The sequence below is a fragment of the Megalops cyprinoides genome, chromosome 24, assembly GCF_013368585.1.
Source record: "Megalops cyprinoides isolate fMegCyp1 chromosome 24, fMegCyp1.pri, whole genome shotgun sequence".
Classification (NCBI taxonomy): domain Eukaryota; kingdom Metazoa; phylum Chordata; class Actinopteri; order Elopiformes; family Megalopidae; genus Megalops; species Megalops cyprinoides.
The window spans coordinates 14,385,820-14,403,599 of record NC_050606.1 but is presented as its reverse complement, the minus strand read 5'-3'; the positions used below and the strand labels follow the sequence as shown (position 1 = coordinate 14,403,599).

Here is a 17,780-nt window from a genome sequence, read left to right as displayed (position 1 = left end):
CAAATGAGAGAGGCAATAAAGCACGCCTTATTGTTTCAGTCGGAACTGTTGGGGACCGCCACAAGTCGGTGTTTCACAAACCGGATTTCCCCAGCACGTCGCCTTTGTCTGAAAAGAGCAAGGACGTGATTGTAACCCCGGTTTTCCAGCGAGGAGCTTGGCACACTCGTGATTAGATCACAGTAAACTACGCAAGTAATCATGCAACATGTGCCCCCCCAGGTCGTTGCCTGGGATTATGGGCGTGGCCGCATTGTGTCACATGTGCTGTAGCGCCTCTCTCTCCCTCTGCCATCGGCAGGATCCGCATGGCGGGGATCAAGGGCCTCCAGGGCGTGGTGAGGAAGACGGTGAACGATGAGCTCCAGGCTATCATCTGGGAGCCCCAGCACATGGACAAGCTCATCCCCTCAATGCTCTTCAACATGCAGGAGGCAGAAGATTTTGACAGGTGGGACTCAGGGCTCGGTGATGTCACAGGACGGGCTGTCAGGGGGTAGCTCTGTCTGGTGGTGGGGGGGGGGTGTAGCTTTGTCCTATAGTGGTTGGGATTGGGGGAGTTGGTGGGTGGGGTGTTCAAGCTCTGTCTGGGGTACACCAGTGCTCTCAAATTTGCAAAGAATCCCGGAATCCACAATCTCAACCTGCCAACCTCCATAAACCCACAAACCTGCAAAGAATCCCAGCACATTGCAGTGTCAGTCCAGCAGCAGGGTAGCAAGGAATGTCATTATTCATCTTGCGTTCAAAGTGCATCCTGTAGCAAATGTGGTCCTTAAACAATCAGAAATGTATCTTTCTAAAATGATCTACAGATGAAGAGCGCTGTTCTGTACGTCCTCTTCAATGAGTAATGCAGCTTAAAGTTTGTGTTTTTCACGCGTTGGGTAGGGTAGGGAAGGGTAGCACAAGCTGCTCTCTGATCAGTAATTGAAATATCATTTAACATGTGGTTAAATCGAGCTTGAAATTAACTTGAGATTTTTTGGGGGGGAAAAGTTAGGAAGTGTTTGGAATTGAACCTCAGGGAACACTTTGATGTACCAAGCTTGCTCAAACTCGGCGGTACTTAAAAGCCTGGACATACCACACCAGCCCTGTAAACTGTAACCCAGGGGCCGTAACTGCTTTCGTCACAGGAGCCAGATACAGCAACGTACCAAAAATTGTAATGGTGGGCCAAATATTTTCCACTTTCCACTGAGAAAACAACATGTGAATAAGGTTACGTGTGTCAACGCACGTGTAGAAAAAATAAATAATTATTTACCACGTTCAGGATGACGCATCAGCATTGTCTTACTTGTCACCTATTGCAGTGATCAGTTTAGAACAGGTAAGTGCTTCATAAGCAAATAAAGCCACACTGTTTCAGACACACAAACATAATTCATACACCAATCTGAAGAATAATAACATATGTTAACAATGTAGTTGTATGGTTACCTACTTATAGTTCCAGTATTCCTGATATAAAGAAAAATGTTATGCTTTAGTTATTGTCATTGGCTGCATGTAAGTCTGTTGAAGAATTGCATTAATATTTTGTCTTTATCCAGTGCTCCTGCACAAAAGATGATGTGTTGCAGTGAGATTAGCCTAATAGGCAATTCCAAAAACAGGGCTGCGTGAGGAAGGAAAATGTGGTCTGATGTCTTGTGCATGTACTTCTGTGCATGTAGCATTATTGCTTTGTTATAGTCCCTCTGGATAGAGTGGCAAATGCCACATGAGTAAGTGTAATTGAATCCTGTTGTAACCTAACACCACATTATCTACTATGAGCTCAGCTACATAAGGAAATGCAACTGAAACCTGGGCCCTTGCTCATGAGTTGATCAGAGGAAAAGGTGCAGCTGCAAAGATGTCACTTTCTGTGTAACTGTGGCATATCCGAGTTGAGTCAGGTTTGCTTGTATTAGATTGCCTTTTAACCTTTGTGAATTGTAGTGTTCTAGCAGCGATTGGCCTTGCGTTGTCTGCAGTCTCCCTTCACAGTGGCAGCCTCTCTTTCCATTACTCACAGCCACTTTGGCCTAAGCTAATGTTCACAGACCATTATGCCCAGATGGCTATAGCCTCGCTCTTCCCCTGCGTATACACAGGAATACACATGGACACGTGCGTGCTCACACACAAACGCACACACACACACACACACACACACACACACACGCACACACGCACACACTCAAATGTGAACACATACACACACAAGCACACGCGCGCGCACACACACACACTCTCAAATGTGAATGCACACACGCGCACACACACACACACACACACACAGATGTGAACACATACACAAGCGCACATACCCATATACTCACTCACTCACTCGCTCGCACACGCATTCAGCTTCATGCTAGAAAATCCATAATCTCACTTATGAAGATGCCACATTTTCCCTGTGAGTCACTGGGAGGAAATGTCACAGAAGTATAGAGCAATGAGCCCTGGCCCTCTCTGTCAGTCACAGCCTGTGGGGAGAGCAGGCACTGGGGAAGCCTTCCCCTCAGAGGAAATCTGTTTATTCCCCCTCATTCTGGAAAGAAAGGAAATGGCAGGATTGTCCCTCCCCTTCCTCCTCTGCTGCCTTTCGCATGTGGGCTTGCTCATGAATCAGCCTGTTTACTTTCCCCTGGCCTCGACTGTGCCACGGCCGCCACCCTGATGGGCGGCTCCCGCTACCCACGTTGCACACCCCTTCCCCCTGGCCCCGTCCCCATCCTCTGGCTGTGTCACGATATTCCGCCCACTACCTCTCTCTGCCTTCCGCAGACACCCACGCTCAAACCCGAACTTCCCATCCAGCGCATCAGACGAGCTTTGCTGGGGGTCTTATGTAACACTGAAGATGTAAAGCACCCATTCCAAGGACAAATGGCGTAAATTGAACTAGCTTTTGTGCTCATATTAATTCTGGCCCCTCTCTCTTTTTTCTTCTTTTCCTTTTTACCCTGATCCCCCCCATCCTGTCTCTCTCTCTCTCTCTTTGTGTGTGTGTGTGTGTGTGTGTGTGTGTGTACAGCTTTGATCTAACTTGCTCTCCTCTTCTGCTGTCTGTTTAGGCATATTCCCTTTGCCTCTCTCTTCTCTATAGCTTTTGCAGCACTTTGTGCCATTGTGTAAAGGAGGATTCAGATCATTGGCTAGTGCTAGTTATTTCCTCCAGCCCAGTCAACAGTATCTCCCAAGGTTCCCCTTAACCCATGTTTCAATTTACACCTGGTGTCTAAATAACCAGAACAAGGACAAAATAGTAACATTTTTACGTTTTAGCAAAACATGAATTTGAGCCGTCTACACATGAGGTGAAATTCAGATTTAGACCTGACCTTGGCACTGTGAAGTCAGATGAGAGTGGAGGCCACTCGCTTTGGAGCTACCTATAATCGCCCGGCTTGAGAGACTGGTGCCTCTGATCTGAGATCAGTGCCTCCCCTGGCCCCAGCTGTGAAAGCAATAGAGACTGCAGGTGGCCTCTGGCTCAGCATCGATCTGAGGCCTCCCTGTGCAATAAAGTCAGCCTAGTTTCCTGGAAACCTTTCACAGAGGGCTTGTGAGGGCCTTTCTTCTCCTTTTTTTATGGTGTCTCTGGATTGGCTTCAATCATTTTTTTCAGGTTTTTGTCTTATCGGTGCAGCTTTAACGTTGTTTCATTTCAAAATGGCCACAAAGGTTGAATAGCTCTGCTTCATCTCACCTCTCTCATTGCCCTGTTCATTTTTTTTAACAGACATCTTAAGTGACAGCAACTTCCATAGCTTACATTTTGACCCACACATTTTATGCAGCTGGAAATTTGCTGAGGCGGTTGTAAGCGTCTTCCTCAGGGTCACAGCAGGAGTGTCTCATCTAGGAGTCAAACCTTTAACACTCTGAGCATCCAGACCAGTTTGGTTAGCTGCTTCCTAGTCCTGTCACCCTCCCTTTCATGGTAAAGCTCATCTCTTTGCTTTGAGATGCTTAAAGTTAAGTGCAGCTCACCCTCAGATAGCTTCTTACCAATGGCGGCTGGTGAGCTGGAAACAGGGGAGGCTGAAACATTACCTTTAAATCTGTCATTACTTTCAACCTGTTCCCCTTTATCCTCCTTTATTAACAATAAAACAAATAATTCACAGAATAATTGACACCAATCGTGTAAATGGAGTAAATGATTATGCTCACGAAACAGCGCAGATTGTCTGTAGTTTGTGTGCTTGCGAAAGCGACAAGGTAACGTTTCAGACACTCCTGTTTCCAGCTCACCAGCCGCCACTGCTTCTTATCCCATGAGTAGCCTTGGTGGCATATCTGGGGCCTAAGTACAGCCTTTGAGAGCAAGTTTAGAATTATTCATATCCATGCCATTAGAAGAGTCCTCAAGGCACTGGTAAAAGTTCAGCGTGTGTAATCTGCAGAGATTGATCATCTCATTCAAATAAGGCCAGAGGAGTTTTTTTTTTTTTTTTTTTCTGTTCAGTTCACGTACAAATCGTGTGGCCCCCGGGACACACTGGTACCTGGTGCATTAGTATTATTAGAGAGGACAAGTTTTAAGTGGACACCCACCACCGGCTCTGATGTCTCCTTAACATGACCGGGATATCAGCGTTTTTTTGGCTCACTCCTTCCCCCTGGGTTCTTTCCATGAGGACAAGCTATTTTCGTCGCGGGACTGACACCATTTTACCAACAGCTTTACAGGCACCAAGGAAATTTGAATGTGACCATTTCAAGTGCAAGAGCACAAAGGCAAAGACCGGACAGCTTAAATGAGGAGAACCTGGGATCACAGCATGGAAGTGCACTCTGTAGGCCATTCTGTGTGCACCCTTCCCCAACAGTAAAAAGCATTCGTCATGTATCTGTCTTTGGTCATCACATTTATCCCTAGTGATGAAGACCTCCAGTTGTTCCTCTGATTAATATTTCATAGCATGGAGGAGCAAGCATAGGAGGCTTCGAGGAAGGTGCTATGAATGGTTTAAAGCAGTTTTTGTGATTTTTCTATTTGTCTCTGCATCCTCATTAACTTGCTTTTCAATGTATCCACCAGAGCTCAGTTCCAGCTCTCAACACCCAGGGGCAAAATGACCTCTGGGATGTCCTGCATTTTTTTTAAGGCCTTGTGGAGCACTGGTGCTTGCTGCCTTATGAAAGTCCATAAGGGTGCAGAGTTGAGCAGTCCACTCTGATGCTGTGGTCCTTAGTAAGCAAGCTTCTGTGTTCCAACACCCACCAGCTCATGGAATTATGCTTCCCGCGTGAACTGTTGTAATATTTGAACTGTTTTGGCAGCACAGTATTAAAAAAGTGGAGTGAAGACCAGTGTGTCTGGGCCTCCTGGCCAGGGATCAGGATGTCAGGTTTTCCCATTTATCTCGCTGCCACTCTGTACAAGAGCGGCCGAGTCTGTGAAGACATCTGTGGGCCCCGGAAGACGGCGCTTCCATTCACAAAGCTCGGAACAAGCGGTCTTCTTTACCCCACTGCCAGTGCCCTCTGCGATGGTCACACTTCCTGCTCCACAGTACACAGTGCGCTGTCTCTGAGCTTCTCCCCCTAAAGGTGTGGACAGTATTTCCCCCCCTCTTCTCACAGCCTGTGTAGACAGCTGGCTTCTGTTTGGCTGTTTCCTAACAGATGATGAGGCACTTCTCAGCCTTTTAACTTTCTTCAAATGTAGGAAAGTTACATGGAAACTCTTTTTTTCTTAAACACGGCAGGAATCTGGCGGCTCCCAAGTGGCTTAGTCTCAAAAAAATCTCATCTTTGTGATTAAATAATTGACAGCTGGTTAAAATGAGTTAAAAACAGCACGAGTTTTGATTATAAAAGAACCAAGGTAAGGGCAGACTGATTAAGGCTAAATTGAATCAAATCATATGGTTTATCAGAAATACAAATTTATGCTAAGTCCACCTTTACGGTCTGATTTTTTTGCATTTACCTGAGAACAGCGCTATGGTTAGTTGATGATCTGCTGTGAACATAATTAACGATTAGTGATGAGGACAGGATTCCAGTTTGATTTAACACAATTTAATTTTCATATGAATTTGATGTTAACCATGCGCTGAATAAATGCTAGTGATAAACTCGATGACCCCCTGAACAGACAGCAACCTTTCAAGCTGTACTCGCAACAGCCTGATTTCTTGAAAACCGAGACACTGTGTCCAGGAACAAACTGAGATCCACTCTGAGACCTCTGGAGAATCAGCTGTTTTTGCTGCCTCTCCAATTAGGAAAAGGTGTTGTTTGTTTGGTCCTATGATATGGAGATGCTTTTTGCAAGGTGTTCTGCTGCATTATGTGGCAGCCTCTGATGTTCCGCCAACTAAAAATTCCTGTTATTTATTAATTTATCTTAACACGTTTTGTGCGAACGTGACTACCCATGGCAGAAAAGCACTGTCACGGGAAAGCCAGCCTTGATGGGGGGGAGATCGAAGGGAAGAGGCCGCACTAAATAAAAACAAAAGGGCACTAAATGAAAACATCAAAACAAAAGGGTAGGGGTGGGGGGGCGCAAGTTCCACCCTGTCAATATTCGTCAGAGGCTCCGGCTCCTGATTGGACCATTCCAGATGTGATGTCCCCAAACCCCCAACCCCCCCCCCCCCCCCCCGAGCAGCGACTGTAAAACAGATATAATACACATGCAGAGCTGAGAAGCATGGCCTTGATTCCGCTAATGGCCTCTGAGGAGGAGGGGGACGTGACTGGACTCTGAGTAAGAGGCACGAGAGGGGGGAACGTGGAGCAGGTTTTAAGAAGGGAATGATGCCTATAAACGGGCATTGATCCGATCCCAGCTGCGAACTTATCCCAATCACTGTCCCAGGATTTCCATTAATCCCCTGGCAAGGGCAGTATAACTCCATTATTATTTCTCCGCTTGAAGAGTATCCGTGTCTTAAAGGACAATCGATTGGAGAGCAGGAGCACATATGTGTCAACTGCAGAATTCATCCTGAATATTGTTTTGAGGTGAGAGGGTGCCATCTCTTTAGGGGTATTGCTGTTTACGTTCTTGGCTTTCTGGAAAATAACTAAAATGAATGAAAAGATAATATTCCTGTACCTGTTTGTCTGATGATCAGTGATGACCTTTGACCCCAGAAGTAAAACACACATCACAAAGGAAGTCTGTATCTACTGAGGCGAATGCATGCACCCAAAGCACACATTATTTTAAGATGTTGGAGCAAGCATCTTATCTGCACTATGGTTGCCAAGGTAATAGTGTAATGCAGCTCATAATTTTAACGTTTTTGTGCTTCAGTGCGAGTTCTTTGAAAACACATTTAAAATCCATTTAACTGAGAGGGTGAGATTTGCCCCCCCATCACAGTGGGTTTTCAAACCAGCCACTGTACTCTCTCAGCACTGGAAAACCACAAAGTCCACACATTTAGATTCCTCCCTTCCATCTAAAATGCCCTGTAAAAGAACAGTTCACGGCTTTGTAGATTTTTTGTCCATGTGCTGGATGTGAATACTGGAGCTGTGAAAAAGCCACTAAAGCAAGGAGATTGAACCCCACCCATAATTTTTCAACTCTTAACAGGCAAAATCAAATAACTCCAGATTTTAAAAGCACGTCTGTGAAAATGCAGCTATTAATCAAACGGTGCATTTACCTGAATACTTAATCTAACGATCGGCCTTGAAAGCAACTCCTCGAGATTGCATTGAAAGAGCTTGAAAAGGCTTCCAGGAAAGCTTTATTCAAGGACGTCTGATTCTGTTAATTGCTTCTCAGGAAATTGCCTGTGACCTGAATCTGAAAGGTGGCTGTAAAAGCCTGGGAATGGCCTAAGCCTCAAATGAATTGTCATTCTGCGCCTGTCTTTGTAAACAGTCCCGTTCCGGGGATGAAGAGAGTCCGTGGCCTTGGCTACAGTGGGATTGCTATGCCATTATCGGGCACTGTAATCCACCCATATTTTTTTTTTTTTTAATGCCCACCACAGCCGAGAACCGGATGCAAGATCTCTTTGACTGTTTACTGTCTAGTGGTGCGCATATATTGGCTGCGCAATAGCAAAGAAAGCATCACAGGACTCGAATGTCACATCCCAAGCCTTTATACAGTCCCATATCGCTGTTTGCGGTGCAGTCATACTGTCTAATTACAGTGAGAGAGAAAATACATCCATACATAGTACTGGCAACGGAATATGTTGGTAGAGAGAGCCAGAACAAGCAAACTCATTAAATGACCATAAAACAAACGTGACTTCAACTCTGTGATGACTGCTTTGGTTACTTAGTGTCTTTAACTACTCTGTCGGAATGGAGAACTCCGCAGATATAAAATTAAACCTCCAGAGGTATTGTTATTGCAGATACAGAATCTTCACTTAAGGTCTTTAGTGAGGACGGTCACGGTCCAGCAGAGCTCCATGTGTGAAGTGTAATTATATTTCTGTCAAGCTGTGAGGAACCGAATGGAAGGGCTCCTTCCCCGTGCTGCGAGGACACGCACAAATCGCAAAAGTTTCAAAAAAAGGAGTCTAATGAAGCCCAACGGTGAATAAACTTTTCAATTAATTCCAGGGACGACGAAGTCCAGAACAAGCTCTCAGCCAGTAATGTAAAAAAATAGCTTGGCTACAGTAGCATAGCGCCCAGCTGGAACAAGCTGTGCCATTGTGTTTATTCACCCCCCCCTACAGGTGGCCTTTGCCAAGAGCCGTGTTGGCACCCCACGTGATACACACGCATTCTGCCTTCCGCTGGCACTGACGGTAGCTTTGTGTTGTCGTTCGCAGCATAACCAAAATAAAGTGCCGCATTGGTCACTTTCACCCACAGGATTGGCAAGCGCCGACCTGGATCGTTGGTGTGGCTCTGCGTTTGTACGTCCGCTTCGTTCCCCCGCGCGCAAACCAATGCGACGCTGGCAGCGTGCGCAGGCCCTGCGGCTTAAGCAGACACCGTCTGCGAGATGCAAAGCTGCCTCCGTCTGTGTGGACGCACATATGCCTACAGTTTCAGTCAATTAAGGAACAGAAATGCTGTCTGTTCCTTGGCGCTGACAGATTTATCAACCAATTTGTCTTTTTAATGTAAACAGCGTAGCAGTTACTCTCTGCAAATAACAACTTTGATGTAATAATCTCATGTGATGTTCCTGTCGGATGTCTCCGGCAGGTCGCAGTTAGGGCGGCCGTTGAAACCGGTTAAAGTCTGAAGAATCTTCAGCACCTCGCATTACTGTGCGTTATTGTCCCGCCGGGTTTTGCGCCGAGTTTGTCCCTGAGCCAGGTTAAAGGGGGCGTCCCCCACAGCAGCTATTAACGGAGCCAGGGTACAAACAAGAAGCAGTCTAACAACTGGCGAGAATGAGGATTTCGTACTTCAGAAACTGACAGGGGTGAGGTTATTCGCCAACAGCGCGTGGGCGGGGGAGAATGAAATGCTTTTTCTCCTGAGGAACCACTGCCCACAGACCATCTGCTGCTTTGCAGGGAGATTACTTGGCATCTAATTGTCCTAGAAGGAGACGCGCTTCACTTTTTAATATCGGCACGCCTGCACTCTGTGTTTCTCCTCATTCACCTGTCTGATTTCTTAGACTTTTACCAAGGCACCTCCACCGGTGCAGTGTAAATAAGTCCAAATAAAGTTTTGAAAAGAACCCGGAGTGTTGTCACGAATGAGCAACTGCTTTTAGAACATTTCCTGTGTGCCCCGTTTTTCATCGCTGGTAAAGTTTTCCCTCCCGTTCTGAAGTCTAGTCAGAGCTGACAGGTGCCTTCGCTGTGTTTGCTGCTTTCATCCTGGCAGATGTTGTGGAAGCGGGCACACCTGCGGCAGACACGTGTCGCTCTGTTCTCTGCGGCCCTCTCTGACGGGCGCGGCACAGGCCTGGCCGTTCTGCCTCAAGGCCCAGCTGAAAGCGGACAGACAGAGGGCTTTTATGTTCCTCTTCCTCCTGCTCCCATTCTCATCTCTCTCTCCTCTCTCTCTGTCCAGGACGGGGCACCCCAGCACCCCCTCGGGACGGGAACGTGAGGAGAACCCGGCCGCCCTCGCCGAGAGCTGCTTCCGGGAGCTGCTGGGAAGGGCCGCCTATGGCAACATGAACAACGCCGTCCGCCCCGTGCTGGTGTAGGCATCCCTCTCCACACCCCCAAAAACCCTCTCCCACTCACACACACAGACACAGACCCTCTCTAGATCCATCGGTAGTTCTGTGCAATGTGTGTAAAACCAGGATATCCAAAATGACATTGCACACAGTAATCCGAGCCACTTCTACAAAATATACCACAAATGTCCCATTAAAACATGTCTGTCCCATTCAAACATGCCAACAGCCTTTTGCATTCATTTGACGGTGGCCCTTGCTGACTCCTCTAGTCAGTCTGTCTCTGTGCTCACAAACGCACCATCCGCCATTGTCTCAGCAGTGGCTTCTGTAGTGCTTCTAGAGGACCGCGTGCTGATTTTCCTCAGACGCGGGTATTTTATCTAAATCTGTGCGCGCACGCAACACGGACCCATGCTGAGACGGGAAAGAGCCAGCGCTCATCTCCCACAAGCCCCTGGGCTCAGCGCGCCGTTTCCTCAGCCCCGCGTGCCGTTTCAGCCGAGGATTGGGGGCGGAGAGCGACGCGCGAATCCTCTTGACGCCAGCGCTCATTTGAAGCAGGGGGCCACTCCTCGAGTCACGTCTGTGCCGCCCGCTGGCTCTCGCTCTAATGCAGACCATCAAGCAAGAAAAGCCATTTAAATGGTCGTTAGCACAGCACTCTCCGCCGCCATGCGGGAGACAGCTTGGGTTGAGGACGTAGCTATAAACACTAGAGGAAATGGGCTTAAGAATGGTATAAATACCTGTTTGTCTGCATATCTCTGCCATTTAGACGCAAATGCAGCAATTTACAGTTTAACGTGCATAAAAGTATCAGCCAATGAAATTTTAGAAATTAAATTAAATTGGTTGTTTAGCTGGAATATGTTTTAAGGCTGTCTCGTTGATGAGAGAGATGAGTTCTGGAAGTGGTTCTTTTCCTTGTTAAAATGGAAATGGCTGGAAGGCTAAGGTTAATATCTTTTTCTCATTCTGGTCTTGGCACCCTTCAGAGGGCCACTGCCTTTCTACATTAAAGTGTAGGGGTATCATCAGCAGACTTCAGACAAGTCAGTGAAATACATTGTGGCTGTCTTCCTGATAAGACATCTCTATCAAACACCACAATTGTATTCTTTTCAGTTTCATCGCTCCGGGTGGCGAAAGTCAATTGGTTTGACCCCGGGGCCCTTTAAGTTCATTTACTCTGTCATTTCTGATCAAGATCAAATGAAGATGGGATTTAATGATAAATAAAAGAAGAGAAAAACATCCGGCCTCGCCGCATTACAACGAAGACATTTGGAGGAGACGATGAACAGACAGTGGAACATGGGTTCCACTGCTTTTTAGATCCCGGTCTAAAAGTACAAGTGTCTGATCAAAGTGTCCCTCCAGTAATGATTTGACTGTGCTTGGTTCCATGTTGAGGATTTCTGTAAATACTTGGAATGTTGTAAGTGGCAGCATCTGTGAATGACTAAAACTGCAGTGGTACCTGGCGATTGTTAAAACATCACAGGGGAAAACCTTGTTTGCTAGGGACAGTAAGGGTTGCCATACGTTTTTTTTGCCATATGTTTCGAAAGTGTGCAGTGAGTTTAAAAAAAAAGTTTTTTTATTCCATTGACAAGGAAACAGAAGTTGTGAATAGTAGTGAATGACTGTCAGGTCTTTGCCACCGCATGTCAGTGACAATGACCCTGTACGGTATGAATGAGATGGCATCTAGGATGCTGACAGGTTGACTGCAGTTTTTTTACCGCACTCCATCTCAGGATGAGCTAATGGGAAAATGGCTAGGTTTTCTTCGTTGCGCTTTCTTGTGGTCTTAAGGGTACCGGCGCTACACTTGATGCTGAGGTAAAGTAGCACTATGATGCATGTGGGCACTACTCTAATTGTTTTGATTACATTGGTAATGTGGTTGGGAGGATGATAATGCATTCTAATTGCTAAGCCAGCCCTGAGGTGGCCTTTGCTTTTAATTCACTGTGGATTCTCCTGCCCTAAATACACTCCTTAAAGTCTGAAGATATTCAGTCATCCTGAGTGAACTTTGAGCCAAAGATGCTCTGTAGATAGTACATGTCTAGAATGGGATGAGTGAATCAAGTGCCCCTGTGTACGTCATGAATGTACTCCACATCCACATCTTAGATCAATATGGTTACGCAGCTGGAAATATGTTGTATCCTGTAAAAGCACAGAAAGGGGACTTTTATATGGGTCTGTATATGGCTTGTTACAAGGTGCTGGGAGAAGATAACAGATCTCTATCACTTCAACAGATAGCTAGCAGATGTCTCCGTTACAAATGTACCAAGATCCTCTGCAGTGGTTGTGTGAAACATCACAATGTGGCTTTGGGAAGTTTTATTGTGAATGTTGGCTCGTGTCAGAATTGCTGATTCCAGCAGTTTGCTAGCTTTTCCATTTATTGAAACGCGCCACCGAAATGCCTGCTTTGGCACTCTTCCTACAGGGTGCAGTCATGATAATGTCCTGCTTTCACCCAGAATTCCACCGGCTGATTCCTGATTCCCGTTTGATTCCAGAATGTGAAATATTGCAGGATAAGTGGTTTTATGTTTTGCCATGATGCAGAGATCTGTGGTGCTGATACAGTCACTCAAATCAACACAATCGACACAAGTCAATCAAATCAACACAATCAACACAATATCAATAGCCAGAAAGAAGTGAACTGCAGTGTTGACCTTCTGAAAGACCTACCACATACCCCAGTAAACACTGAACATTCCTTAAAAACAGAGGACAGAGAGCTTTTTTGCCCGCTGCAGTGAAAGGTGCTCCTTGCATTTCATTGTCACCATTATCTCCTCTCTGATTAGTCGCCTCTCCCTTCAAATGGAGTTATCTCGTTGACTCCTTCCATTTCTGCAGAGGAGCCCTGAGCCTCTCCAGGGATCAGGACCATTAAAACGAGCTTTTCCGCTAATCAAAGGCGAAGGGAATCTTCGCACACTGATGACAGCTGTGTGATGCAGAAAAGCCTACCACGAAGTGCCTTTTAATTGATTCCATCTCCATTGGCTCGCTATTATATAGCTAAAATGGTAATGCGGCACTTCATGTGCAGAACTCCTGCGCATAATTCAGAGTGAGGTGCCTCGTTCTCTGGGTTCTAATCGGCGGAAGTGCTTCCAGTGTCGCTTTGTGTTCACGGGAACTCCAGTCAAGCCCTCTTTGATGGAATGAGCCAGCCATTCAGGCGTGACTTTAGTGGCAGGTGCACCCTGGCAGTTTGGCTCCCCACGGGCGTGACAGAAAATGCAGCCGTTTCCTCAACTGCGCCAGAGGACATTTAGCCCGCTAACTCTCGTGTGGGAGCATGGAGGCCCATTTTCTCAGTCTTAGGTGAGGGATGCGACCATGCAGGACACTACAAATCTCACAATGCAGCAGGATTTTCATCAAAGTCCGCACATAGGCAAAGGCTCACAAGTCAGTGAGGGGTTCACTGGACCAGTTTAGAGTGGATGAACTGGACTCACATGAGGGACACAAGCGGTGCTATCAATGAATGTAGAGGAGAAACAATGAGACCAATGGGGGCACTACATCAAGAGTAATCTAAAACACCTAAATGTAAATGCCCATGTTAAATCAGGGCGTCCAATTTATCATCCGTTTTCTTTGGAAAGGCATTAGGTTTAGAGGTTATAGTCATATCTACTACACAAGCGCTGTGTCTGGCTTTGTGTAGTTGTGTCAAACTCCTGCGCTTCTAAGGTTACATTTAATATGAGACTGTACAGTGACATACATACTGGGTGTGTTTGTCAAATACATTGTTGAAATGTTGAAATACAATGTTGAAACATTTTAACTGCATCCGGCGCTGAAATGGTAAGCCCAGGTAAGTGAACACGAGAGACAGCTTTAGGAATAAAACAAGTATTAGAAGAGCCTCCTGCAAAGATGACTCAACGCACTTCCATAGCCTTTTATTACCGACACGAGAACTTTCAATTACTGGCCGGAGCACCAGTTGTACATAACATCCAATTATGCTCTCCTGTATTATTTTTGTATCCAAAGTCAAGTGGGAGCTTTAAAGACCGATCGCGTTCGCAACAGAAACTTCAATGAAAGTCCTCTTTTGTTTAATACATCCGCAGATTTCTCCCAGCTTTTCTTTTTTTTCTGATAACGAGTTTCCGTTAGACATGGCTTCCTATGAGTAAGTGGCCTGCCTCGACCCTGTCCACACTCAGGGGCCATTACCGCTCGCTTTTGACGCACACAACGAAAATTAATTTGCTACACGCCTAATAGAAATGCGGGGCCTAATCAGACGCTGTCGTCACATATCCATCTAGCCATTTACCAATAATGTAGTCTGTTCGTACAGACAGAACTCCCCCACCGGGAATGGGAAATATGATAAAAACTGGAGCTTTTATGGCCCTATTAGAGTAAATAATTGAGTGAACTGTGTGATTGCTGTGCGTTTTAATTAGCTGAATGTCATTTAAAGCTTGTCATTATTCTTGCTCTTTAAAAAAACTACATATACAAAAACTAATATGTGTCTATATATATATATATATATATATATATATATATATATATATCTCTGTATATATAATCTTATGTATATATATATATATATATATATATGTGTATATGTATATATATATGTATATATATATATGTAAAATATGCACACACACATACATGATGTAATCACCAGGTGCTTCCCCACATACTTCAAGGATGAAAATAAAAAGAACTAAGGCATTCAATAAAGTAGCATCATGACAAGCAACTCTCGTTAAAGAGAAAGTTATATAATCCATGTGCCCTTCCTGTCCTAATGTATGACTCAGAATCCTGAGCAACAAAAGTGTTTCGAAGTATCTCAGCTTTAGAGTTTGTCAGAGAAGAATGGGGGGTATATCTTCTGCAAGGGATAATGGGGCAGTGAAGCAGCGAATAAAATAACTTCTTGGATAAGGGAACAGATGAAAGTAAAGCTGCTTGCTGCAGTTTAAGAGGAGAAATGGACAGGGGCAGGTCACATCCTCTGTGGAGTGAATATGGGGTAGACAGTTAGAGTGACTGTGTGGCAGCCAGAGACTCAATGAAGGGATGAGGGCTATAGTTAAAGTTACAGCACAATAGCCAGCAGAGCAGAGTGTAAAATGTCAGGAGAAGCCTTTGTTCTGTAGAGGAGACTGGCCCACGACAACGATGACAACAGCAATGATCATCATCATCATCATTATCATCAAGGTAAACCTACCCATTTCTTAGATAAATTTAACGTACACATTTCTTTGGTGTTCCTTTTTTTTTCTTGCTGCATTCAAATCCACCCCCCCCCTCCATTTCTTTGATGGAGTTCCTTATTTATTTATTTTTTCTTGCTGCATTTACATCCTTTTGAATGTGTTTTTTTTCTGTGATAATTGTACTTTTAGGAAATTGGGAGGGGAGTGCTGGGTGGGTGAGAGCCTTAATGAGGAGCAGAAAGAAGCTGAACATGACTAATGGGCTTTTTAGTGGAGGCACAGTCTGTATCTGAGGGCGGACTGTGAGATCAGACCGAGAAGGTTCCACGCGCTCCGCACGTGTGGCGGCCGACCGCGTGGGCCGGCAGCTGGCTCCTCAGCGGCTTTTTGGGACTGCAGAGAGGAGTGTGGCCACAGACTCGCATCAGTACCACGGACAGCTCCTGCAAAGGACCAAATATGTCTGAAAGCCCAGGATGAGCTCAGTTACAAATGGGGCTGATGGGAAGTGGAGTCCAAAGCCAATACAAAAATCCTCTACAAACCCTTTGACACTGAAGGGAAAAAAAACTGTGTGGGGTGTGAGATGGCTTCCCTGGACCCAGCACAGGGCCTTGGAGAGAGAAGCCCTGCAGTGAAGATACGCTCTGCTTGTTCTTTATAATAATCTGATGGGCTCTGATGGAAGGTGTGTGGAGTCACCCTTCTGTATCTATTTGCAAAGATACAGTAACAGTCGAACAGGCCAAAGTTTGAAAGTGTAAAGCCGCTCACACGCATGTTGTTACATGTACATATGCACTGTTAGGATTGCACACGTATTTGTGTGTCACCCAGGCTCATACAGCACTGAACTGTTTTGAATGGTGGCAGCACAGTGGAATATGCCACCTGTGGGGTCACATCCGTCTTAGCGCACACACACACACACACACACACAAAAGCCCCTCCTCAGCCCTTCTCAGGCTGTATCAGAGAACGGGGCCCAGCCCTTTAAATCCGTTTTCATCTCCCCCCCCCCAACAATGAACACATAGCTACCGTCTACCTGGGCAGCCGGAAATGTCGATCGGGCCATCTGCCGGAGAAAGCCGGGGCGACAGGCGGAGGAAGCGGTTTAATGGGCGCGATGTGACGACCTGCCACCACCTCCGCGGGCGACCGAGGTGACACCGGATCACATTGCCGCCGCCGCCGCCCCGCGGGTCACAGTTCGGGGAAGGTGTCGCTGCAAAGCCAATTAAAGATGCTCTGAGTCGCGGCGTTACATGGCTTTGCGCAAGCCAGTCAAGTCTTAGTCATAGAAACTGTTGCACTGCAGGTTAAAACAGCTTCTTCCTGCAGTTGGTTTCCAGACACACGTTTTCTTTACTGATTTTTCCCTATAATGATTATATCAGTAATTGACCTTAAAAATGACAGTATAAATTGGCTATATATATTGACTGTATAAAAGTGCTGCTGATCATTTACGTCAGAAAACAACGATTGAGTTAAAAACTCAAGAGGAATATTTACTGGGTGCGATTTCCATGTTTCTCCTTGTGTCTGAATTGGATTGACATTGTGGTAAATAAAAGGGAGTTGTCTTTTGGGACTGACAAGCTGAATAACAAACTCCAAATCAAAAAGCTGCTAGGATCCAACTCGCAGGAGCCTCGATTGTGGGGGGGGGATCAGCAGGCTTTATTTTTAACTTCCCAATCATTTCACCGTCCTTCCCTCCATATTTACACCACCGAGCACGGCTCCATTTATGTGCATTTCCTGCGAAGACCCACGCTACCTTGGACTGGCGCGGTGTGTGTGTATTAATAATTCCATCCGAGGGGAGCATGTCTGCGGAATGACTGTGGGAGATTATGTGCACTCCAGAGTCCCTCTCAGACCCCTGATATGGTGGGAATGGTGAAGGTGCAGGAAGGTTTATTGACTTCTGTGGCATAGCAGTGACCGGGGAGGAAAGGCGTGTGTTTGCACAAGCATATTATCACAGCCAGTGGTGATAATCCAAATGTCAGTGAAATGTACATTTTATAAACCTCGTGTAATGGGGGTTAATGGCCCCTCCGGATTGCGTGCCTGAGCACCCGGTGTTGGCACGGAGTGGCTGCAAACCGCATCGGGGCAATCTATAGAAGCAGGAGCGAAGACATTCTTCAAGGCAGGCTAAAAATAGCGCGGATCGGAGGAGGGAGGGGTGGGGGGGGGTGGGGGTGGGGTGGGGGGGCTGGCTCCAGCCCGTTTGACGTCACCGCTGCCTTCATCAGCATGCAGCAAGCCGCCTCTCGGATCAGATCCGCTCCGATGGCTGGGTTTCTCGGTGAGGGGGTGGGGGTGGAGGGGAAGGGGGGGCGGAGGGGCGACCGGCACCCGCTGCAGGGCTCACCGCACCATCAGGGGAGGCTGGCGAACCGACGGGGAAAGACAAATGCCAGGGC

The 17,780-nt window shown here is 46.3% G+C and overlaps 1 protein-coding gene across 4 annotated transcripts in view; it reads left to right on the top strand.

Annotated features, from left to right (window-relative positions):
* The window catches only part of efr3a (EFR3 homolog A (S. cerevisiae)), a 109,135-nt gene that overhangs the window by 52,187 nt on the left and 39,168 nt on the right, over positions 1-17,780 (top strand). For all 4 annotated transcript variants that reach the window (XM_036518771.1, XM_036518770.1, XM_036518772.1 and 1 more), the window contains exons 7-8: positions 302-451; positions 9,979-10,113. In XM_036518771.1, the coding sequence (XP_036374664.1) occupies positions 302-451; positions 9,979-10,113 (285 nt within the window). The remainder of the gene's footprint in view (positions 1-301; positions 452-9,978; positions 10,114-17,780) is intronic.